This window comes from Heterodontus francisci, chromosome 8, assembly GCF_036365525.1.
Source record: "Heterodontus francisci isolate sHetFra1 chromosome 8, sHetFra1.hap1, whole genome shotgun sequence".
Taxonomy (NCBI): domain Eukaryota; kingdom Metazoa; phylum Chordata; class Chondrichthyes; order Heterodontiformes; family Heterodontidae; genus Heterodontus; species Heterodontus francisci.
Window position 1 is genome coordinate 51,768,747 of NC_090378.1, and position 25,560 is coordinate 51,794,306.

Consider the following 25,560-nt stretch of genomic DNA (forward strand, 5'->3'; position numbering starts at 1 on the left):
TCACCGCATAATGGTCCTTCAAAGCTTTCATGGCACATTCATAATCCACCTTTTCTCCTGTGTCAGGCAACATCTTCAAAGTCTCCCTCACCAACGCACCCGCATTGAACAGCAATAAGGCCCGTCACTGTGCTTTCTGAACCTCCGTCGCCCATCCAAAAACAAACCGGGACTGTCAGCATACGCTTCAAACTCCTCCAGCCACATGTTCCATTTCGCACTGACGGTGCTGGCATCACCCCTTGGATCAAACATCTCATTTCCATGGACTGCAGACACATCAGCTCCAGCAAATGCCACGACACAATCCTAAATATCTCAGAATTTAACCTTGTATTGTTTCTCTTTATATCATCGCCAATGTCACATCTCAGACTAAAAGAATCACACTTCAAATCACAGATTTAACTTTAACAAAGATTTAACAAGTGTTTAATAAAGAGTTCTGTTCACTGTTGCTACATATTCCTATCTGACCTTACAATAACGCCCAGGTCAGGTGTTTTCCCCAAAGCACAAAGATACTTTCAGTTTCTCTTCCAAGTACCGTATAGTCTTGAATACTCAAGCCCACATATACAATCATGACACTGAGGGCAGCCCTTGTAGAAATTTTGACCTGCCTGAAGCCTTTTCCCACCGGGGTGGGCAGCTGGGTGTAAATGAGGCCTCACCATGGCTTCTCCCAGCTTCCCACCCGTAAGTTAAAAACCCCCCTCAAAGAGTGCAGCTAAACTTTTAATATTTCATCCTACCTTAACCGCATTCCCTTCATATCAATCAATCTGTCCAGGGAGCATCATGCTATTACTTAATTGAGTTGCAAAGTGGCATACTGTCAGCTGTACCTGTCACTGTTACACCTTGCACTGCAAGTTGAGAGATGTTGCCACCACTGTGATGGTACAGTACAATTAGTTCCAAAGAAAGAGGAAAAAGCCAGGATAAAAAAAAAGGTAATGTAATACAGAGATTAAAAGAAACAATGAGAAAAAGATAAAACATTGAAGAATAGACTTTTAACTACTTCACAGCAACTAAATCCATGTTTGTATTGTCTGCTCATACCAGTAAAATACAACAAAATGGGCAGTAATGGATCGGCTGCCATACATAATTTTCCTTTTCATGAAGTCATGTGAAGGGAAATTCCAGCAGGGTATACAATGGGCACCTGATCCCACTTATTGCCTGCTTCATGCCCCTGCACACAAGGTATATCACAAGGTGTGTCAATGATGGCTTAGTTGGTAGCAGGACTTACCTCTGAATCAGGAGGTTATGGGTTCATATCTCGTTCCAGGGTTTCAACACCAAATTCTAGGCTGACACGACAGGGGAGTGTCACAATGTGATATTAAACCAAAATCCCATCTTTTCTCTCAGGGTGATATTAAAAGATACTATGGAACTATTTCAAAGAAAAGCAGTAGAATTATCCCCAGTGTCCTGGCCAATATTTTCCCCTCAACCAATGTCACAAAACAGATTATATGATCATTACCACATTGCTGGTCATGGGAGCTTGCTGTGTGCAAGCTATTTAAAAAAAAATTGTTTCATGGGACGTGGGCTTCACTGGCAAGGTCAGCATTTGTTGCTCATCTCTAATTGCCCTTGAGCCTTGAGAAGGTGGTGGTGAACAGCCTTCTTGAACCGCTGCAGTCCATGGGCTGTAGGTACACCAACAGCGCTGTTAGGGAGTTCCAGGATTTTGATCCAGCGACAGTGAAGAAATGGCGATATATTTCCAAGACAGGACGGTGTGTGGCTTGCAGGGAAACTTTCAGATGGTGGTGTTACTATGCATCTGCTGCCATTGTCCTTCTAACATACGAACATAAAACATACGAATTAGGAGCAGGATTAGGCCACTTGGTCATTCGAGCATGCTCCACCATTCAATAAGTTCATGGCTGAACTGATGACTCCACATTACCACCTACCCCCGATAACCTTTTACCCCCTTTCTTATCAAGAATCTATCTACCTCTGCCTGAAAAATGTTCAAAGACTCTGCCGCCACCGCCTTTTGAGGAAGAGAGTTCCAAAGACTCACAACCCTCTGAGAGAAAAAAATTTCTCCTCATCTCTGTCTTAAATGGGCGACCCCTTATTTTTAAAGTGACTCCTGGCTCTAGATTCTTCCACAAGGGAAGTGCTGCAGTGCATCTTTCTGCCACTCGCACTAGTCATGGAGGGAGTGTTTAAGGTGGGGTGCCGATCAAGTGGGCTGCTTTGTCCTGGATGGTGTTGAGCTTCTTGAGTGTTGTTGGAGCTGCATTCATCCAGGCAAATGGACAGTATTCCATCACACTCCTGACTTATGCCTTGTAAAAGTTGGACAGGCTTTGGGGAGTCAGGAAGTGAGTTAATCGCCACAGAATTCCTAGCCTCTGTCCTGCTCTTGTAACCACAGTATTTATATGCCTGGTTCAGTTCAGTTTCTGGTCAATGGTAACCCACAGGATGTTGATAGTTAGGCATTCAGCAATGGTAATGCTGTTGAATGTTAAGGAGAAATGGTTAGATTCTCTCTTGTTGATGATAATTGCCTGGCACTTGTGGCGCGAATATTACTTGCCACTTATCAGCCCAAGCATGAATGTTGTCCAGATCTTGCTGCATATGGACACAGACTGCTTCAGTATTTGAGGAGTTGTGAATGCAAAGTACTCAGTACCAATCATCAGCAAACATTCCCACTTCTAAGCTTATGATGGAGGGAAGGTCATTAATGAAGCAGCTAAAGGTGGTTAGGCCTAGGCCACTACCCTGAGGAAATCCTGCAGCCATGTCCTGGAGATGAGATGATTGGCCTCCAGCAACCACAACCATCTTCTTTTGTGCTAGATATGACTCCAACCAGTGGAGAGTTTTCCCCTTGATTTCTTCCTGCTGCATTTCCAACATTACAACAGTGACTACACTTCTGTAAGGCACTTTGGGATCTTTTGTGGTAGTGAAAGGTGCTATAAAAATGCAAGTTTTTTTATTAGATTTCCACTGGCAGGTAGATTTCAATGGTCAAAAATGAAAAAAAAAAATTGAAGACCTCAGCAAAGATCTAGACCTTCAACAGTTGAGAAAATGTACAAAATGATGAATATGAAGTTCTCTTGCTACATCCATGAATTTTGGAACCTGCCTGTTGGCAGGGTTCTTGGCTGTCCCGAAGAACTGTGCTAAAAGGAATTGATGGGACAGAAATAGGCCAGGAACTGTGCCTGCCTCTCCATTTGGTATCTGCATGCATTGACTGGAGATACCAGCAGACACATGGAGGTAGCAGCAGGCCTTGCCATCTGACTTTCCCTACAATTGTGCCAGATTAGGGCAAGATGGTGGAGAAAAATCAAGCCTTTTATGTCAGAGAAGGTTATGTAAAACAATATAATGATCTGGGAGAGTGCACATTGAGCACAATGTCCAGTTTTAGTTATCAAGTCACAAAAGAAACATTCAAGACTTGGACTGAATACTCTAAAATGTAAAACTATCTGATTTTTATTTGTCTTTGTTGGCTGTAAGTAGGATTAAAATAATTTTATTCAATAATCACTTCTACCTAAGCCATACAATTAAACTGATTTTAGTTCAGTGATTTACATATATTTTTTAGTTACAATAGCAGTATTTAAACATCAGTTTCACTATCAGTAAACACATATCTAACAGTAGTAGTTTTGCTACATGGTTCCTTATCCTCTGCACAGTACCGATCACTGGAACCATCCACCATTGATGGGATCTGAGAATCAAAATGAACAACAACCTGTGAATGAACACTGGAACTGTTTCTTGCATGATTTTCAACTGAAGCCAAGGAAGGTTCCACATCTGTTGAGTTATTTTTACAATGTAGAAAACCGCATTTATTTTTTAACCCAATTCTGGAATATTGTTCAGAATCTGACTGAGAATTATTTTGGCAATATGATCCACTGGTGCTTTCTTCTACAATGCTACTGTGACTTAAGTCATCAGACTGGGACTTATCCAGAAGTATTGAAATCTTCACAGACTTAACATCATCACCACTTGCAAAGTATCTCTGCATTAAGTTTAGAAGTGTTTCACTTGGCATTGAGCTATTTACAGAGCATTCAGAGTTGTTTACAAAATCATCTGCTATTTCTGAACTCAAAGAAATTTGTGAAGATGACTCAGATCTTGGTGTTGAAATGTCAGTTGGTAAACTAGACAGATATTCTTGGTAAGAACTCTGAGATGAGGAAGTGCTGTCAGATAAATCATCACATGGCATCATTTGAGCTTGACTGTTGCTCTGTATTATTTGACAATTTGATGATATTTCTTCAACTTTGTTTAGGCATAAAGCAACGCTGGTTGATTTGCAGTCTTCTGACGGCATTCTAGAAACTAAAACACATAAAAATCATTTTAGGAACATAGACCATTTGAAGCCTAGTTATGTTATTTGTTTTTGTACTTTTTTTCTGAATGTCTATTATTAAGATCCAATAATTATCATTTCATATGCATATTTTAATTCAAATTAAATATGAACTAAATTATTTTGCAAATGTGATATAATTTAATTATAAATATTAGTGAGTATTCATAGCAGCAAATGTAAGACTAAAAGTATAAATTATACTGGTAAAGTGTGTGGTGTGGTAAAGTCAAAGTAAACTTGATATAATCAAACATTATAAAGAGTTAAACTACAGTTAACAAATTCAAATTGCTGTTTCTAAATACCTATTGGCAATGCAGTGAATAACCTAGAAATTTGACCTGCCTGTGATGGTTGACTAAGTGCCAGTGATGGTTGACTAAGTGCCAGGGCAGGAACTGCAAGCACCTAGTAAAGTTGACTCAGGCAGCATTCAATATTTGTGATGCCTGATAAATATAAAAATACAGGCTTGCAGCTAGCACTCCCCGTGGTACTCATTGGCAGATATCAGGCATTTGACACCAGTTAAAGAGGAGGTGTAACATGGCTTCAGAATGAAGGGAACACTCAACTATTCTTAAATACTTAAATTGCTGCAACAAACACTGAGAGCACCACAGTTCTCTGATGCTGCCTTGGAGGCCCCAATGCAGGCAGTGGACGAGTGGAGGGACTTACTCTTCTCATTGAAAACATAGAAAATAGGAGCAGGAGTACGCCATTTGGCCCTTCGAGCCTGCTCCGCCATTCATTATGATCATGGCTGATCATCCAAATCAGTAGCCTGTTCCCGCTTTCGCCACATACCCTTTGATCCCTTTAGACCCAAGAGCTATATCTAACTCCTTCTTGAAAACATACAATGTTTTGGCCTCAACTGCTTTCTGTGGTAGTGAATTCCACGGGCTCACCACTCTCTGGGTGAAGAAATTTCTCCTCATCTCAGTCCTGAAAGTTTTACCCCGTATCCTTAGACTATGACCCACCATCGGGAACATCCTTCCTGCATCTACCCTGTCAAGTCCTGTTAGAATTTTATAGGTTTCTATGAGATCCCCCCTCACTCTTCTGAACTCCAGCGAATATAATCCTAACCGACTCAATCTCTCCTCGTACGTCAGTCCCACCATCCCAGGAATCAGTCTGGTAAACCTTCGCTGCACTCCCTCTATAGCAAGAACATCCTTCCTCAGATAAGGAGACCAAAACTGCACACAATATTCCAGCTGTGACCTCACCAAGGTCCTGTATAATTGCAACAAGACATCCCTGTTCCTGTACTCGAATCGTCTCGCTATGAAGGCCAACATACCATTTGACTTTTTTACCGCCTGTTGCACCTGCATACTTACCTTCAGCGACTGGTGTACGAGAACACCCAAGTCTCGCTGCATAGTTCCCTCTCAGTTTATAGCCGTTCAGATAATAATCTGTCTTCCTGATTTTGCTACCAAAGTGGATAACCTCACATTTATCCACATTATACTGCATCTGCCATGCATTAGCCCACTCACTCAACTTGTCCAAATCACCCTGAAGCCTCTCTGCATCCTGCTCACAACTCACCCTCCCACCCAGTTTTGTGTCATCTGCAAATTTAGAGATATTACATTTAGTTCCCTCATCTAAATCATCAATGTATATTGTGAATAGCTGGGGTCCTAGCAGCGATCCCTGCGGTACCCCACTACCCACTTCTTCTGAGACATTAAATCAGGATACAGTGGGAAGAGGTTGTAGAGGATGTTAATGCCAGGAGTTAAGTACCCAGGACATGGGTGCATTGTTGAATAAGTTCAATGGCCTCACTAGAACAAATCTTCTTTGCTCTAAGGGGAACAATCCTACCTTCATTAGCATCACAATATAGCTGAAGTCTCTCATCTAGTAAATCCTGTCTGAACCCTATGCCATGACAGCCTTAAAAAGCACAGAAAACATGCTGGCCATCGACAGCAAGAGCAGAGACATGGCCATGGTGGGTGGCACAGCTGGAAGACACGTCACATATGGTTCCTTCACATATTGACTTCTTTTTCATTTCTTACTTCTCTGACAAACTACAACTCCTTTCATCAGCCCCTCATCTCCCTCTGCATTAAAAGCTAACCCTTGTCTCTTTTATTTCAGATGCTGAAAATGTTGAGTTCACAGTGGCTGGAAGAGAAGACCAGCCATCCTGAAGATACAGTATCACTCAATCTGACCACACCAAGCACCAGCTCAAAGATTAGCACCATGCATACTTTAGAGGGTAGGAATGTGGTGAATCATCAGGGACAAGTATGCAGGAATTAGTGCACGGAATATGATGTCACAGGTGCCAGCTTGCCATATACTAGGTCTGCTGTAGAGACCCATGCTGACTTTGAGGGCCCAGGCTATCTAAGCTTGATGGGCATATGTCATAAAATGATAGGTGCAACGGGCAGCCCACCAGCAAGCTTGTGCACATAGTTGAGAGAATAGAGAAGTGTTGGGGCTTCAGGTAGGGCTGGGAGAGCATTCTGTCTAACATGGAGCACCAAAATCAGCTCCATGAACATGACAGTGTTGCCCATCATGATGGCATCTCTGTTGCAACTTCTAATAGCTTCCAGGGCGGCTCATATGGCTGCCATGGACCCTCAGATTGCTGCCATCTCGGTTTTAGCGGCCAGTGTTGAGAGGGGCCTCCAGAACTTTACATTATTTCTGTATTCTGCTCTTGTGCAGAGCTGGAGGAGTGCTGAGGTGCAGTCCCAGGCGAGTAGTCTTGGCTTCATGGGAGATGCAGCTGCTTTCCTCTCTCAGAATGACAACATGCTTGCACCCCCATTAATCACTCCTTGTTAATACAAACAACCCACTGGACCAAACTGTCCTCACCCATGCTGAGATCCAGTAGTTTGCAGCCAGGCCCTGTAGGCCCAGAGCTGTTCAATGTCACCCACCACAGCCTCTGCAGTATCCTCACTAGAAACCCATCCGCCATCCATCTCCTAAGATGAAGCCACCAGGAAAATACTTTGTAGGAGCACTAGGTTGAGTAAACAAGCATAAAAGACAAACTAAAAGGGTTGCACAGGGTGATCCTTAAATATCCCTATTAATTATTATACACAGATGGAATTGAATTGTATTCATTTTTTGTCCTCTGGATTTGGTGTAGGCATAAATATTTGTAGTAAAGTGAGGGCAAGACCTATAAGACTGGACCAAAAAAGGAAAGTAATTGGTTGGTGGTAGGAAGGATTGTTGGTACATTAGGGATGGCTTTCATGAAGCACTCTTGGTTGAGTTGCTCTTAAGAGTTCTGACAGCTAGGGGAACGGGTTGTTAATGTTGTGCTGCTCTTCGTCCTCTTTATGTTGCTCTTTCTGCTCCTTCTCCTGCACCTTTAGCTACCCAAATAGTGGTAAGAGCTGATCCCACTTTATTTCAAAGTTATGCAGCATGCTGCGCACAACCACAAATCTGGAAACAGGGCTGTACTGCAAACATTCTCCCACACAGTCCAGGTAATTAAAGCATTGCTTGAGCGTGCTAACGGCCTGCTCAAAGACATTTCTGGCCTGACTCTTATTGTACGCCACACCTGCAGTTGTGCTTGGGTTCCTAACAGGAGTCATGTGCCAATTCTGAACATAACCAGTAGCCAGCTGTTGACCTGACTCTCTAGTTAGACTAAAAGGCAGCAGAGGACTGGTGCAGGAATTGTCATGATTTCTGTCAGGATGCTGATCAGAAACAATATGGCAATATGAGTGCAGACTATTTCACCTTGGATGTCGGAAAGTCTGTATGTGTTTGTAACCTAGTGCTCGCTTGCCCTGCTTTGCTGTGTCAAGTGGGAAAGTAATGCAGCTGTTCCACCTTGGTCACCTTCCTGGTACAAAAGTGAATAACAAACTAGGAGATGTCACTCATGTCACCTATTGCAGCATGAAACAACCCCGTGGCACAAGAGTTAAGGGCTATAGAGACCTTGCTAGTCACAGGCAATGCTGTCCATGCTTGGTTCGAGGTTCAAGTTGTGACTGCAGTAGGCAATATAACTTGGTGATAGCCTCGTTGGTGAAGCAAAAGTACCTGACACGTCACTCTTCCTGAAGTTAAAGTAGCAGAAGTGCTGCCTGAAGATCCATTGTGGGTATAGTCTTCAGCATAGTGCCCTCCTCCTTCCATAGGAACTAAGAGCAGGAGTAGGCCATTTGGCCCCTCGAGCCTACTCAGCCATTAAATAAGATCATGGCTGATCTTCTACCTCAACTCCACTTTCCTGACTGCTCCCCAGATCCCTTGATTCCTGCTCCCCAGATCTCTTGATTCCCTAACATCAAAAATGTATTGATCTCAGTCTTGAATATACTTAACGATGGAGCAACCACAACCCTCTGGAGTAGACAATTCCAAAGATTCACATGCTCTGAGTGAAAAAAATTCTCTTCACCTCGGTCGTAAATGATCGACTCCTTACCCTGACACTGGTGCCCCCGTGTTCTAGATTCTCTAGCCAGGAGAAGCAACCTCTCAGTGTCTAACCTGTCAAGACCCTTCAGAATCATGTATGTGTCAATGAGATCACCTCTCACTGTTCTAAACTCCAGAGATTATAGGCCCAATTTACACAGCCTCTCACCATAGGACAATCTTTTCATCCCAGGAACTAATCTGGTGAACCTTCGCTATACCACCTCCAAGGCAAGTTTATCCTTCCTTAGATATGGAGATAACAACTGAATACAGTACTCCAGCTGTGGTCTCACCAAAGCCCTGTACAATCGTAGCAAGATCTCTTTATTCTTGTACTCCAATCCCTTTGCAATAGGGGCCAACACACCATTTGCCTTCCTATTTGCTTGCTACACCTATTATGATAACTTTCTGTGTTGCTTTTATGAGTACACTCAAGTATCTCTGAACATCAACATTTAAAAGTTTCATGCCTTTTAAAAAATATTGTTTTACCATTCTTACCACCAAAGTGAATAACCTCGCACATTCCCACACTATACTTCATTTGATACCTTGTTGCCCATTCACTTAACCTATCTATATCTTTTTGCAGCCTCTTTGTGTCCTCTTCACAGCTTACATTCCCACCTAATTTTGTATCACTAGCTAACTTAGATAAATTACTCTTGGTCTTTTTGTCTAAGTCATTTATATAGATTGTAAATAGCTGAGGCCTCAGTGCTTGCCCTTGTGAAACTCCACTAGTTACAGCCTGCCAACTTGAAAATGTCCCAATAATCCCTACTCTTTGCTTCATTAACTATTCATCTATCCATGTTAATATATTACCCCCAACTCCATGAGCACTTATCTTGCATATTAATCTTTTGTGTGGCATCTTATCAAATGCCTTTTGGAAATCCAAGTATAACACATCCACTGGTTACCCTTTATCTACCCTATTAGTTACCTCAAAAAACTCTAATAAATTTGTCAAACACGATTTCCCTTTCGTAAAACCTTGTTAACTTTGTCTGATCATACTACTGTTTTCTAAGTGCATTGTTAAGACTTCCTTAATAATAGATTCCAGCATTTTCCCGATTACTGATGTCAGGCTGATTAGTCTATAGTTCCTTGTTTTCTCTCTCCCTCCTTTCTTGAATAGTAGAGTTACATTTGCTAACTTCCAATCTGCGGGGACTTATCTAGAAGCCAAGGAATTTTGGAAAATTATAACCAGTGCATCCAATATCTCTGCTGCTACCTCTTTTAGAACCCTAGGATTTAGGCCATCAGGCCTCGGGGAATTGTCAGCTTCTAGTCTCCTAAATTTCTCCAATACTTTTTCTCTGCTGATATTAATTTCTCAAAGTTTTTCTGTTCCCACCTGCTCGTGCTCTCTCTTGACTTCCTGGCTGCTCCCCTATAATCATCTTATTCTCAAAGGCAGACCAATTTCACAAAAGCGCTCTACATTGGATCTTGGAGGAGTCTGGTCCAGTGTAGAATAAATGTGTGCTGATGGCTGCCTTGTACCCTTAAATACCTGCTTTATGCTTATAATACATGCACTGTGCAATTGAATTTTTAAGTTCATGTCTCGCTTGAAAGGAGACACAAATCTGCTGGACACGGCTTCTCACAGCCCGGGAGAACTGCTGCTTCTAAACTTTGTGCTGCAGCAGCGCCCACACCCCACATCCTAACCTCCATCCCCCACAGATAGAAAGTCAGCTCTCACTTAGAATTGACCTTGAGGTGAAAGGAAGAAATTGAGAAAACCATGGAGAGGTGTGGAGCTGGGAGACAGATTGGGACTTGGAAGACAGAGATTGGGATCAGTGTCGGGGGATAGTCTATGCAGAGAAAGATTGGGACTTGGGTGAGTTGGGAGACAGATTGGGACGGGGTGAGGGATGCTCAGGAGACCCAGACTGAGACAGGAGGATGGGGTCAGGGACCTGGGGTGGGGGGGGGGGGAGGGTCGAGAGATCCAAGATCATTTCTCACCCATGACTTTTACCACCTAGAAGGACAAGGGTAGCAGGCGCATGGCAACACCACCATCTCCAAGTTCCCCTCCAAGACACACACAATTCTGACTTGGAAATATATTGCTGTTCCTTCATTGTCAGTGGGTCAAAGTCCTGGAACTCCTTTGCTAAAAGCACTGTGGGAATACCCACACCACATGGACTGCACCACATGGCTCACCACCACCTTCTCAATGGCAATTAGAAATGGTGAATAAATGCAGGTCTTGCCAGCAATGCCCACATCCTATGAATGAATTTTAAAAAATTGCACAGCTGGGAGAAGCAGCAACAACATCATGAGTGGAACTGGTGCAGAGGGAGAAAAACAGCCAGCAAATGGGAGAATGAAACCTGGCAACTTTACTGTGGGTGGTTGAAGGGGAGGAAGCCCGAGGATTCTCACTGCTCTCAGGGAACATCACAAGCTCCAATACATGGATCACAAGCTCCAATACATGGAGGAGGTGCAAGAGTTGCATGATGGTCGATGCGGCCTGCAGCAGCCCAGAGTAGTGGTGTGGAGTTGGGAGGAGCACGTCTGTTTCTCCACACCCCAAAGAAGGGTAAGTAAAAAAACATTCTTTACCATTTCTTTAGCAGGTTCCAGTGCACCTTTAAGTCGCTGTAGAACTGGAAAAAAATAGTCAGAGCTTGCACAGTGCATATTCCACTTCGTTTTTCATGTTTATTTGCAGAAGGGTTCTAAAACAGGCACAGGAACCTTGGTTGCATATTTAAATTGATCCAATCTGATTTCAGGTAGCTGCCAAAGATGCCTGGAAATAGTGAGGAGCAATCTGGTGCCCGCCGCAGATTAGTGAGCAAGACCTCGCACCCAGATATTGGTATACATTTTATACCTAGAAACAGGAAAAATGCATACCTACTTCTACCCGAGTGTGTGCAAATGACTTTCACTGAATGTAGCCCATGCCAAGGGCCAGGATGTAGGATTGAGTCTGATAGCCATGCCCTAGACCATTACAGGATCACTAGAGTGAGTTCAACCTCCACCTGAATCTTATGGTTGATCTTTGGAATGAGGGAGAATTGGTGCGAGGTGTATAGGAATCAACCTTGTCACTGAATTGAGAGGCTGCTCTGAAGTGGGAGCAGAAAATTGATATGCGACTTGTTCTTAAAAATCTCCTGAAATTTATCTATGGATAGTCCCATCTATTGAAGATGGTTTTCATAGCTTTAAATTGGAGGAATCATGTGTAAAAATGGATACCACCCATGTCTCATATCTCAGATAACTTATGAGAGAAGACTAAGGGAAGATGTGATGAATGTGTTAAAAGTAACAAGAGATAGATGAGATGATAGTAAACAAACAATTTCTCTTGGACAATGAATATACAACTTGCAAATTGGCAAGCCTCAAGCAAATTTAGAGAATAGAAAAAATGTTTGTACCACTGGATAATGGATTGTGGTATAGACTCGCAGAGAAGTTGTTGGTTCTGCCATTTGATTATCTCTAAAGAAAAACACAGCTTATTTGATTTTTAAAAGCATTTTAGAAATATTTGACAATACTGCTATTGATTTCTTTTCCTAAGGAGGAGGAAACTTGTTTTCCCTAAAGTGGGGGAAAGAAAGTTCAAGATAGAATCTTCTGGATTCTCTTATGCTGTTATTCCACATTCCTAAAGAGTACTGATTCTCTTCATTTAGTCTGCAGTAGTACTGTATCTGTCGGATTATCAGAAACAAGGTCTGAGCTCAATGATTAAGACTGCTGACATGTTGGTCCATACATTCACTGTATTAATGTGCACTCCTTCACTGAGACAATAGCTATCGACAGTTCATGTACCATAAATTGCAGAGAAGAATAAAAACTATTAGCGACCAGAATCAATCTATTAAGGACAGATCTATCACTAGAGCTATTTCTGGAGAAGGAAGCTGCAATTACACACCCAATCAATAAACTGAGCTTCCATTTGAAGATACTGAATGCTTTTTCATTATAATAAATTATTGGGCTGTATAACAGAGCAGGGAAAGAATGAGTGAGAAGATTCATTTACAGCAGCCCTTTAAATAAGCATGCTTGAAACTGTCACGTCCATGATGTGCAGCACCCATAGCCTGGGCACCAACTGAATCTTGAAGTATTTCTGTGATATTGTTCAGCTGATGTGTCGCATGGTAATAATCTTGAGCTTCCTCTTCAGATTGCAGATATTCAATGATAGACATCCAGGATGTATCAAAATCCTTCCAGAACCTTTGGGGTAAGCAAGTAACTGGAGTAAAACACTGAATTTTCCTGGCCCTTCAACAACCTTAGGGAACAACAGTTTCTGCACTTCATTATGCAGTAGACCCTGTGTATTTATACTCATGGACTGTCCAGAGAAAGACACATGGACAACAAGATTTTCTTTGTGGATACTTGCTGGTATTCTTGTGTGGTTCTTTGAACAAATTAACAAGAACTTGCATTTATAATGTGTCTCTAATGTACAACAATGTCGTAATGCACTCAACATAGATGTAATGAGACAAAATGAATGCAGGGCCAAAGAAAGAAAGAGATAGTAGGAGGTTAGTCAAAGAGGTGATTTTTAAAGAGGGACTTAAAGAGGAAAGGAAGGTGGAGAGAAAGAGATCAGGGAGGGATTTCCAAAGGGTGCAGCCTAGAAAGCTGAAGGCAGAGCTGGCAATGATGGGGCAAAGGGAGGTAGGGGTACACAAGAGACCAGAGTCAGAGTTCTGGAAGGTCATAGATGAATGGTTCCTGCAGACTGGAAGGTAGCAAATGTCACCCCACTATTTAAGAAGGGAGGAAGAGAGAAAACAGGGAACTACAGACCTGTTAGCCTTACATCAGTAGTAGGGAAAATGTTACAATCTATTCTAAAGGTTGTGATAAATGGACACTTGGATAATAATGATCTGTTTTGCATAGTCAACATGGATTTATGAGTGGGAAATCATTTTTGATGAACCTGTTGGAGTTCTTTAAGGATGTTACTAACAGAATTGATAAAGGAGAGTCGGTGGACGTAGTATACTTGGATTTTCAGAAGGCTTTTGATAAAGTCCCCCACAGGAGGTTGGTTCGCAAAATTAAAGAACATGGGATAGGAGGTAATATACTGGCATGAATTAAGGATTGGTTAACAGGCAGAAAACAGGGAATAGGAATAAACTGGTCACTCTTACATTGGCAGGCTGTGTCTCGTGGGGTACCACAAGGATCAGTACTTGGGCCCCAGCTGTTCACAATATATATTAATGATTTGGATGTGGGGACCAAATGAAATATTTCCAAGTTCGCAGATGACACAAAACTAAATGGGAATGTGTATTGTCAGGAAAATGCAAAGTGGCTTCAAGGGGATTTGGACAGACATAGTGAGTGGGCAAGAACGTGGCAGATGGAATATAAAGTGGAAAAATGTGAGATTATCCATTTTGGTAGGAGGAACAGATGTGCAGACTAGTTCTTAAATGGTAAGAGATTAGAAAATGTAGATATAAAGGGACCTGGGTGCCCTCGTCAATAAGTTACTGAAAGCTAACATGCAGGTGCAGCAAGCAATTAGGACGGCTAATGGTATGTTAGCCTTTATTGCAAGAGGATTTGAGTACAGGAGTAGTGAAGTCTAGCTTCAATTGTATAGAACCTTGGTTAGATCGCACCTGGAGTACTGTGTGCAGTTTTGGTCCCCTTACCTTAGGAAGGATATTATTGCCAGAGAGGGAGTGCAACAAAGGTTCACCAGACTTGTTCCCAGGATGGCGGGACTGTCCTATGAAGAGAGATTTGGGAAACATAGCCCGTATTCTCTACAGTTTCAAAGAATGAGAGGTGATCTCATTGAAACTTACAAAATACTGAAAGGGATAGATAGGGTAGATGCAGGTTTAAGATGTTTCCCCTGTTTGGGGAGTCTAGAAGCAGGGATGCAATTTCAAAGTAAGAGGGAAGCCACTTAGGACAGAGATGAGGAGAAATTTCTTTACTCAGAGGATTGTGAATCTTTGGAATTCTCTACCCCAGAGGGCTGTGGAAGCTCAGTCATTGAGTATGTTTAAAGTAGATTGACAGATTTTTAAATACCAATGATATAAAGGAATATGGGGATAATGTGGGAAAAAGGCATTGAAGCCATGATTGCACTGAATGGCAGAGCAGGCTCGATGGGCTGAATGGCCTACTCCTGCTCCTAAGAGTTGGTTATAGAGGTAGGATGTAGAGATTTATTCATGAAGATGAGAATTTTAAATTGAGTATGATGGAGGAATGGGAGCCACTGTAGGCCTGCAGGGATGGGGTGATGGGACTTGCTGTGGAATAGGATATGGCAGCAGAGTTTTGGAGTAGTTTAAGATTGTTGTTGATGGGGTAAGGAAGGTTGGCCAAGACAGCACAGGAATAGTTGAATTAGGGGGTGACAAAGGCATGGATGAGAGTTTCAACAATAAATGGATTTAGACAGACAATGTTACAGAAGTAAAAGTAGGTTGTCTTGGTACTGAAGAGGATATGGAATCAGAAGCTGAGATTGTGAACAGTCTGATTCAACAGTGACCAGGAAGGGAGATGGAATTAGTGGCAAGCATATTGAATTTGGAGCTGAAACAATGGCTTCAGTCTTCCCAAAGTGCCACAGGAGGGAACTGCTGCTCAATGGATGGTAGACAAACAGTGTGACAGCACAGAAGCAGCGGAGGGGTTGAGAGAAATGGGGGAGGTAGAACTGGGTGTCAGCAGTAATCATGTGAAAGCTAACCTCATGTCTTCAGATGATATTTAGGAAAGGGAGGAAGTCAAGGATAGATCCTTGGCAGAGTCCAGAGGTAACAGTCCTGGGGGAGGAAGAGAAGCCGTTGCTGGAGATGCTCTGGCTATGATTTGATAGGTAAGAGTGGAACCCAGCGAGGACAGTCTCACATAGCAGGGCAATGGAGGAGGTGTTAAGGGAGGATTGTGGCATTGACTGTCCTCAGAGAGGTCGAGAAGACTGGGAAGAGAAAATGCACCTAGGTCACGTTACAAAAGACGTCATTTGAGACTTTGCTTAGGGCTGTTTTATTGCTGTTACAGAGGAGGAACCTTATTGGAAAGATTCAAACATACAGCAACGGGAAAGATGGCCACAGATCTGGGAGCGGCAACATGTTCAAGAACTTTGGAGAGGAACATTGGATACGGGGTAGTAGTTTGCAAATAGTTTGCAAGGGTGGTTTCTTAAGGGGGAGATAATGACAGCTATTTTGGATGGAAGGGGGCAATACCTGGGGAAAGATAACAATTTATAGTGTCAGCATGAATGCTAGAAATTGAAGTTGAGTGGTTAGCAGTTTTCTGGCAAGGGCGTCAAGAGAGCAGGAGATGGATCTGAAGGAGAAACTCAGCTCGGAGATGGCATGAGAGGAGACAGGAGAGAAGTTAGAGAAGGCTAGGGTGGGGAGGGGGGTGGCGGTAACAGTGGGAGGTTAGACGTGATGTGCAAGGGGAAAGGAGGGGTTGCAGTAAAAGAAGCTGAAAGGATGGCCTCAAATTTAGTGACAAAGTACCCCATGAGCACCTCGCATGTGCTATTTGGAGTTGAGGGAGAGTATATAGGAGTTTGTTCTGAATCCTAATGCAAAACAAAAGAGTATTTGTACTTCTTTTAAGTGTTGGGTAATGGAAGCACTAGGGCTTCTCCTACACTATCATTCAATGGACTGCCCTCAGATTCTGCTGGCACTTCTCAAAATGTTTTAGCATCATTAACCTGTTGTCAAAAATATATTTTTACCTGAAAAAGTGCCATTAAATTGTTCTCGTACATAGTTATCTAATTTTAGTGAACTTTTTTTTTCAAATCCTGATGTTTGGAGCTGAGCAAATCTGCACAGAACAATGACTTAGACTGCCATCCTATGTCTCATGTCGCAAATGATTGTGTAATAATGCATTAATTTTGTATCCAACCCAGTGTTGCTCTTATTAGCCTATACCTGGATCTTGGTTCCAGGCTAGACTTGTGTAATCAAAAAAACAATTTCTGTTGCATAATTTTGTCCAGTATGAAGCCGTCCATTCTAAGGCAATCCTCCAAAGAGTCATATGAAGTTTAAGGGAAATATTGGAGTTTCCTTGGAAACAGAGCTACAGTTTTAATGGAAATGCACCCAGACAATTTTACTTGTGGTTTTATGAAGGTGATGGCAAAACCCTGCTAAGCTTTGGCTTGTGAGTATATTGACAAATCCAAGATTATACCCTTTCTTGTCTTCCCATGGAGGACTAATGATCCTCCAAAGAAGGGAAATCTTTTATTTTCCTCATCTTCTTCATCATCCCCTACCAAACTTTTGGAGATGATGAAGCAAAATAAACTGAAATCTCAATGAACAGTACACTTTCTTTAGGCAACTCAAGTTTGGTGCTGGATTCTCCCATACTGGATGAATCCATAGCTGTTCCTGCATTGATTTATTTCTACCTATGCTCATAACAGGATCAATGCCCTGAATGTTGGGTATGCTTGGGCTGTCACTGGGCTGCTGCTGGTGTCTGGACAAATCTTGTCACATTTGGTGATAAGATCTTAATCTCAATAGGTCAATACCTTCATATTGTGTTTCTCACATGAACTCTGACATTAGTGGGTTATTGCCAGCATCTGTGCACCTTCCACCATTGCTCCATGGCAGAAATAAACTGAATTGCATCAAATTATGGAGATGAGGCAGTAGGTACTATGGCGAGGTGACAGTATAGCCTGGGTGCTGCTTAAAGGTATGGACACCATCATCACTCTGTCAGTGCCAAAGTCAGCAGAAGAAGGCTAGCAGCCAAACCTGAAATTAAGGTCAATTTGAGGCTGGCATTGGCTGACTTCTGAGGTTCAGATTATAAGAAGATGATCTTGCAAATGCTGCCTGCTCATTCACAGTTCTGGGAGGAAGACGTATTTTGCTGCACCAGACTTAAAGTCTACTTGTAAAAAAATTAGTCAGGTTCTCATTTTAGAGACCATGGCTGGGATTTTATGAGTCCCGCAGTGTTCTCGATGGTGAGACTGGAAGTTGGTATAACTTCCACATCTGCCATTTTTCCCAAATCCCATGCAATTCTATATTTAAATGAATGGTGCGGCGACAGGCACGGGAGACATGTGGGATCATGCGGTGGGGAAAGCCTTTCATTGGTGGAACCCGCCGTCACTGGGCCAAGCACCATGATCACCATGGCTATAAAGCATTGTGTTTCCAGCCGCAAGGAGTAGCAGCCTTTGTGTTATGTAAGTCTCTTCAGAGCTACCAAAATTAAAACTTTTACTTATTTGTAGTTTTTCCTTCCTTAATTTGTCAAACCAACTCCACATTATTTCTTTTCCCCTGCAGCAAAAGCAAAGCAAATGTCAGTCAGGAGGCAGCATCCCGCCTACGGTTCAGTGATACTTCCCTGCAGCTCCTCCTCCAGGCTATCAGGGAAAGGTGGGAGGTCCACTTCCCTGCAGATGGAGTCAGAAGACCTTTCTGCCTGTCCAAGGCGGACTGGATGGAGGTAGCAGAGGAGGTCTCGAACCGTGGGGTGACGTGCAGAACCTGGGTTCAGTGTCGGAAACGTACCAATGACTCACTCAGATCAGCGAGGGTAAGGGGTCTTGGCAAAGCAATTCCATTGTTTTCCTTCCTGGCTCCGTGACTTTAAGACACCGGGTTGACAAGGCATGCAGTGGAATGCGTGAGCAGCCTTGGTGCCATAAACTAAATGGTTGTGCGCCAATTTAATGATTGGCATTGTTTATGTGATTGGATGTGTTGTGTGAAAGCCACTCCAGAATGATGTTGATGCACGTATGCAATGGCTGTGATGCATCTTTTGACCTCATTAAATCTGCACTGTCTCCTGCAGGATAAACACACCCACAACCAGTGTGGGTGTGCTAAAACAGGTGGAGGTGTCCCAGACATAAAAGCACTGCTGAGGAGGAGGCGTCAGAAATTCAAGAAAGGAAGGAGGCAGGGTGATTGCAGATGGCGAGGAGGGATCCTCAAGGCTTAAGGATGAAGTGTCATCGTCACTCTTGCTGCCATATGTGCACACCAACGGAAAGTGTGTGAACCCGTGTTCAGCTGATGCCTAATGCACCTCTGTTTGTGTCTCCATTCAATTCGCAGAACGTCGTAAGGCCCAAGACTCCTCCTTTGGGGAGGAAGGCGAAGTTAATTCCCCAGAGGGTGCACCAACAGCTGCCTCTTCTTCCACCTCCGCCAGTGCAGATACATTCACACGGTCCGTGCGGGGTTTAAGATTAGAATTAGGGTCACAAGCTGGTGGTCATAACACAGACACGTCCAGCAGCTGAGGGAGCATGTCCCAGCCGGGTCCCCTGACAATTGGAGGACTGCTGGGGACCAGGCCCCTGCTCAGCCCCATGTTCATGATGATCCTCTGTTTGTTGCTACGAGCCGTCTGCTGAATGTGCAGCAAAGCCATGTGGAAAATATGTTGGAGATGCCTGAGATCCTGCGGGGCTTTGCACGTGCCATGGAGTCCATGCAGGTTATGACGTCTGCCATGTCTCAGGCATATGAGCATATGGCTTCCTCAATTGAGAGTTCGGTGAGCTCTGTGGCAAGTCAAGTTGAGCGCTCGAACCATATGCAATCTGACCTGCACTCCATCACTGTTGCTGTGGGCTCCATGCAGCAGAATCTAAGGAGAAGGGGTTGAGGAACCTCGACCTCCCTACGAGTGCTCTTTCTCCTCACAGGGAGACAGGTAGATGCCATCAGGCACACATATACATGGAGGAGGAACGCGTGCCAGCTGCCCCAGGGCCCTCTTCTCAGGACACCCCAGGGTAAGCAGTGCACTGGGCAGACTGCCTCCACCTCAGCTGCTAATGTCAGGGTTGCACCTAGACATAGTGGCAGGAAACGCAAGAAGAAACAGTTTTGAGCACGAAGGTGGCACGGGTGCTGTAAATATTGTGCACATTTTGCTGAATTTTCAATACATATTTATTTAGTTTAATATTTGATGCACTCCTGTAAATCATTTGCTTGGTTTCATTTGAAAAGGAAAATGGTTATTGGAGGCATATGGCAGGAACACACTGATGCTTGCAATGCAGTTCAGAAAGTGTCCAGTGTCCATTTTTCATTTTGATGTTAGCCTTCAGTACTCAATGATGGCTCTTTTTCGTTTGCATATTTTTCAGTTGTAAAACTACCAACATGCCTTCCATTCGTGGTTCTGCAGTCACATCCTTACTTTCCTTCCATTGTTGTGTTCTCCATTCCATCATAGTCCAGAGAAAATTAGATATGCTGGTCACATCAAAGTGCTGCAACGTTGTAGCTTCCTATGCGTGCGGGTTAATGCCTTGATGTAGAACAATATTATCAATGGATATGCAGATCGCTTTTAATGAAGTGGATAACATACAGGCTCTTTGCCACATCTCCACTGCAGGTTCATGTGCTGTTGTCAGACAAGTCCTTCTTTTTGATTACAGCAATGATTAAGAACTCAGGCATATGTGAACATATTTGGAGAATGTTTGTTTTCTCCTCCCAAAGTTCTTTTTTGAAGTAGCTTATTGTTATAGAGGCATTTATGGCACAGAGGAGGTCATTCGGCCCATCGAGTCCATGTTGATGAAATGTGCAAATATTAGGTTTTCCCTGATGTCCTTTGCATGTCTCTGCATGGCCCTTATAACTATAATGGCATCATTAGCATTGTTGTCCTCCTCCTCACACTCTTCATAGTCATCCTCATCAGAGAAGGACTGGTATTCCTCCTGTTCTTCCACCTGCAGAAAGTTGCTGTGTCTAATTACCAGGTTGTGTAATCGCAGCAGACAGCGATTATTCGCGAGACCCTCTCCGGCATGTACTGAACAGCCCTCCAGACTGGTCAAGGCAGCAGAAGCGCATTTTCAGCATGCCAATGGTGTATTCGATGATGGCTCTGGTGGATGCGTAAGCAGCATTGCGTCTCTCTTCAGCTGCACTTTGGGGATGCCGCACTGGTGTCATCAACCATGTACAAAGGGGGTCACACTTGCCACCCAGGATCCAGCCGTCTACTTTGGCTTGCTCATCAAAAACTCCTGGCAGCTGTGATATCCTCAAAATGGATGAGTTGTGACAGCTTCCTAGGAAACATGCACAAACCTGCATTATTATTCTTCTGTAGTCCCAAACCAGTTGTACATCCACATGTATCTCTAAAACTAAAACTAAACTAAAAACTACATTCGGAGTGAAAGCCTTTGCGATTCACAAAGACAGCAGGCTGGTCCCAGGGAGCTCTAATGGCCACATCATTGCAGTCGATCACCCCTTGCACTCTAGGGAACCCAGCGATTGCGGCGAAGGGCGCAGATCTTGCTGCCTGGCTGTCCTTGTCTACAGGTAAGTAGGATGAACTCATTGGCACAACGAAATAGGGCACTGGTCACCTCTTTGATGCAACTATGGGTCGCACACTATGATATGCCACATATGTCGCTTGTTGATCCCTGGAAGGCATTGCTAGCCAAAAAATTTATTGCAGCAATCACCTTGAGCACAAGTGGCATGAGATTTCCACCAAACACAAGCAGTTGCAGGGCATGCTGCAGGATCCTACAAATTTCTGTGACCATTTCACGTGACATCCTTAGGCATCTCTGGCATTGCCTCTCTGACATCTGAAGGTGATCTGTCGTTCTCCTGAGGTGCAATAACATGCCAGCACCCGTCTTTGATAATGCCATTCCTGGATGTTGTCATTCGCAGCATCCTCACCTTCTTGTTCTGCCTGTTGGTGGCATGTAGGCATCATGTGTTGAGGAAAAAGAGCCACCCTTAGTCACTCTCTCTGCTCTTCTTCCTATGGTATTAGACAAATTGGGTGTATGACACCCATGTTGCTGCAGCTTTGCAAATAATGAAATGAGCAGAATGTTCAAATTCAGCCTTCTGCAACCAGACCATCGAGGTAATGAACAGTTCTCTTTTCTATGCCTTAAAATTATTGCCAGCTCGAGTAACCGCCCACCATCGTTGTCTCCTCCCACGCGCCTTGCAATCCTTCAGTGGCGATGTGATTTTCATTATCCTTCGAGAAAATGGTGTATGTACAATTTAAAGCAAGTCTCCCCACCTTCCAACCTCCTCCTGCCACCTTCCAGCCTGCACCCATCACCCTTGACCCACCCAATGTAACCTAACCCTTCCCTCTGTTACCAGTGAATCTCCCCCATTACCTTGCACAGTATCAATTTATTCATGCCATCCCTCCGTTACCATTGAAATGCCCACTTTGACCCTTGATCCTTCTGAAATTTACCTGATTATTGCCAAGGCCTGTTCCCCTCCCTATGATGCCGTAGAGTACCCAACTCTAAGTCTCGACCTTCTCCCCTACAGAATCCGTTTGCCCCCATTGACTGTGACCGTTCCCTCTGCCAGCCAGTTCCCTGACTTTGTTCCACAGGTCCCTGATGTTGCCAGCATTCATCCCTCCCTTTAGGCCCCTCATGACCCGTAATGGTCAAATCAACCCACCACCCCTGCAGCCGCCCATATCCAGCTTCCACAGCAAAACAATCACGACACACCCTGGACGCTCCCCTCCTCCCTCCCCTGCTCCTGCATGCACCCGATCACCCCACCCTTTGTCCTCCCCTCCTCTGTCCCCTGCCATCCAGGTACCCGGTAACCCTACCCTGTTCTCCGAGTACCCTGCCTTGCTCCTCCATGTAGACCCCCCATGCCTTTGCTGCCATCCCAAGAAGAATTGCTGTTGTTGGTGCCCAGCCTGGGGTCAAACATCCATTCCAATGTTGGTGTTCCTTGTGCTGATGAGTTCAAGGAAGAAAACACTGACTTCAAACACAATGCACAAAGCTGACTGTAGCAAGCCATGTTCAAACAGTCATGAATCAGGTGGCACGGGAATACAACTCGCTGTTAATTTAATCTGGCAGGTCGGACTTAATTTGAACTAAGTGTAGGGTAATGAGTATTCATGGTATGGTAATGAATGCAAAGTCTTAATCTGCCACCATGCAGGGGGAACCCTGGACCACTACAAACATGTTGCTGACTTAGGACTGAATTTTATGCTCCTCTGGAAAGCGAGTTTTTTGGTGTGGGGGGTGCGGGGTGCACAGAATCGGCATGGAGTCATCTGCCATGGAACCCAACGCTGTAATACTGTGTTCCAATTCTGTCAGAAGCGTGCCGTAGTAACACTTCCACACTGCCACAACGGCAATGGCATTTACATATGTTAAACACTCTTTCACAGTGTAATTCATAGTGCTCTTACCAGGAGTTCTCAATCTTGTGTTGGATGTGCAGCACTCACATGCCTTCAGTTTTGGGTCTTTAAAAAGCCATCGTCACCGAGGGGAGAGTCCTTGGTGACTCAAAAGGGTAATTTACTGAAGTGCTATTATCAAGGCGAAGTCGTTGGTTGGAAGAACTCGGCAACTGCATTGTCTGTGAGGGGGCAGTTGGGAGACCTCTGTAAGTGTTCTTTCTATGAGGGGGTGGGGGGGGTGGGTAGTTGGGAGAACTCTGCAGCTGCATTGTCTGTGTGTGGGGGGCGCTGTTGGGAGCACTCTGCAGCTGCACTGTCAGTTGGGGTGGGGGGAGGGTTGGGAGAACTCGACAAGTGGTTTGTCTGTGAGGGGGGAGTTGGGAGAACTCTGCAAGTGTAGAGGGTGTTGTCTTTCGGAAGGCCAGTGCAGGGCACTGAAATGTTGTTCTTTTACTCATGATGGCTCGCACTTTTGGAAATGTTGCAGGTTCAATATCAATCCATACCATGGAGCTAATGTAGGCTTCCTGTAACCAAAATTCAGACATCTCATTGCCAAGATAGATAAACTTAACACGTAGGCCCATAGAGGATTGAGGTGGGTATGATTCACCCTGTTTTCTTGGATCCCAGTGCTGTGCTGAGGCGAATCAGCCGAGGCAGGCCCAAGAGGCAGCTGCGGCACAATAAGAACCTGACAGTCGTGAGTAGCATCAGCTGACAACGCAACAAAGAGCACAGATAGAGCAGCGAGTATATAGAATTCGTCTGACACATCTGAGCAGAACTGCCAGAGTAGACTGCGGCTGTCTAGAGAGGTCGTTACAGACCTCCGTGCACTGCTCAATGACGATTTGCGACCAATGGGTTTTGGTGGTCACCCTATGTCTGTGGCCCTGATGATTACTGTGGCCCTAAACTTTTATGCCTCTGGATTATTTCAGGGATCCACCGGGGACATGTGTGGGTCTCTCAATCTGCAGGGCACCGTTGCAACGAGGTGACCAATGCTTTGTTCAGGTCGGCCGGCGACCAAGTGCACTACAGGACAGACCCTGAGAGTCAGGCCGAGAGGGCCTCTAGATTTGGGGCCACTTCGGGATTCCCACAGGTCCAAGGTGCAAATGACTACATGTACAGGCGGCACAGTGGCGCAGTGGTTAGCACCGCAGCCTCACAGCTCCAGCGACCCGGGTTCAATTCTGGGTACTGTCTGTGTGGAGTTTGCAAGTTCTCCCTGTGTCTGCGTGGGTTTTCGCCGGGTACTCCGGTTTCCTCCCACCACCAAAAGACTTGCAGGTTGATAGGTAAATTGGCCATTATAAATTGCCCCTAGTGTAGGTAGGTGGTAGGGGAATATAGGGACAGGTGGGGATGTGGTAGGAATATGGGATTAGTGTAGGATTAGTATAAATGGGTGGTTGATTGTCGGCACAGACTCGGTGGGCCGATGGGCCTGTTTCAGTGCTGTATCTCTAAAAGAAAAAAAAAGAAAAAGAAAAAAAAGGTATGTGGCCATCAAGGCTCCCACGGACCAACCAGCCACCTTCATCAACAGGAAGGGTTTTTATTAATGTACAACTTGTACATTTCCCACTTCCTGGGAAGCTGCCATGTCTCATACCTACTTCGGCAGTCCCAGCTGCCACATCTTTTCACTCTCCTGTTCGCCTTCAAGGGTGGCTTCTCGGGATAAGGACTACCCATTGAGGACATGGCTTCTGCGCTTGTAAGGAACACTAACAATGATGCACATGCCATGGCTCCTCCAGAGCGACCATCGAGCAGGCCATTGGTATGCTGAAGATGCGGTTCCGCTGCCTCGAAAGATCTGGTGAAGCCCTTCAGTATTCCCCACAGAAGGTTGCGTGCGTCATTGTGGTCTGCTGCATTCTACATAACATAACACCAAAGAAGGGGGGAAGCCTTGCAAGAGGAAGACATGTGGGAGTATGAGATTTCTTCTGATGAAGAGGATACATTGGGCACACAAGGCCAGGCAGCCATGGAAGATCCTAGTAGAGTGATGGAAAGCAGACATATTGAGCAATGCACAAGGGAGGCAAGGCAGAGTCTTAGAATAGAGTGTATCCAAAATTCATGACATGCAATTAATATACTTCTGACAAAAACTCACCCTTATGCATGTAATGTCAAGTTTTCTGCCTCCATACTATCTTGCCCTCCAACATGAATGGGAACATCCAATTCAGCCAGTGCCCATGTGACATCACTTGAGTAATGAAACAATCGTGCCCATTGGCATGTCAATTATGTCAGTGGTCACTTTTGTTTGTGTCTATTAAGTTCTGTTAATGGATATTAAATATCCAGTAGTTGAAGGTAATAGGGTGAACAGGTGTTGGGTATTGATT

General features: G+C 44.2%; 1 protein-coding gene across 10 annotated transcripts in view; it reads right to left on the minus strand.

Moving 5' to 3' along the window:
* Window positions 1-3,581: 3,581 nt before the first annotated feature.
* LOC137372521 (uncharacterized) overlaps window positions 3,582-25,560 on the minus strand; it is a 203,681-nt gene continuing 181,702 nt past the window's right edge. For 8 of the 10 annotated variants that reach the window (XM_068036406.1, XM_068036403.1, XM_068036407.1 and 5 more), the window contains one exon: window positions 3,582-4,383. In XM_068036406.1, the coding sequence (XP_067892507.1) occupies window positions 3,638-4,383 (746 nt within the window). In that variant the 3' untranslated portion in view covers window positions 3,582-3,637. Of the gene's footprint in view, window positions 4,384-20,295; window positions 21,030-21,893; window positions 21,977-25,560 lie in introns of those variants that run through there. The other 2 variants (XM_068036411.1, XM_068036412.1) reach the window with 2 other exon arrangements.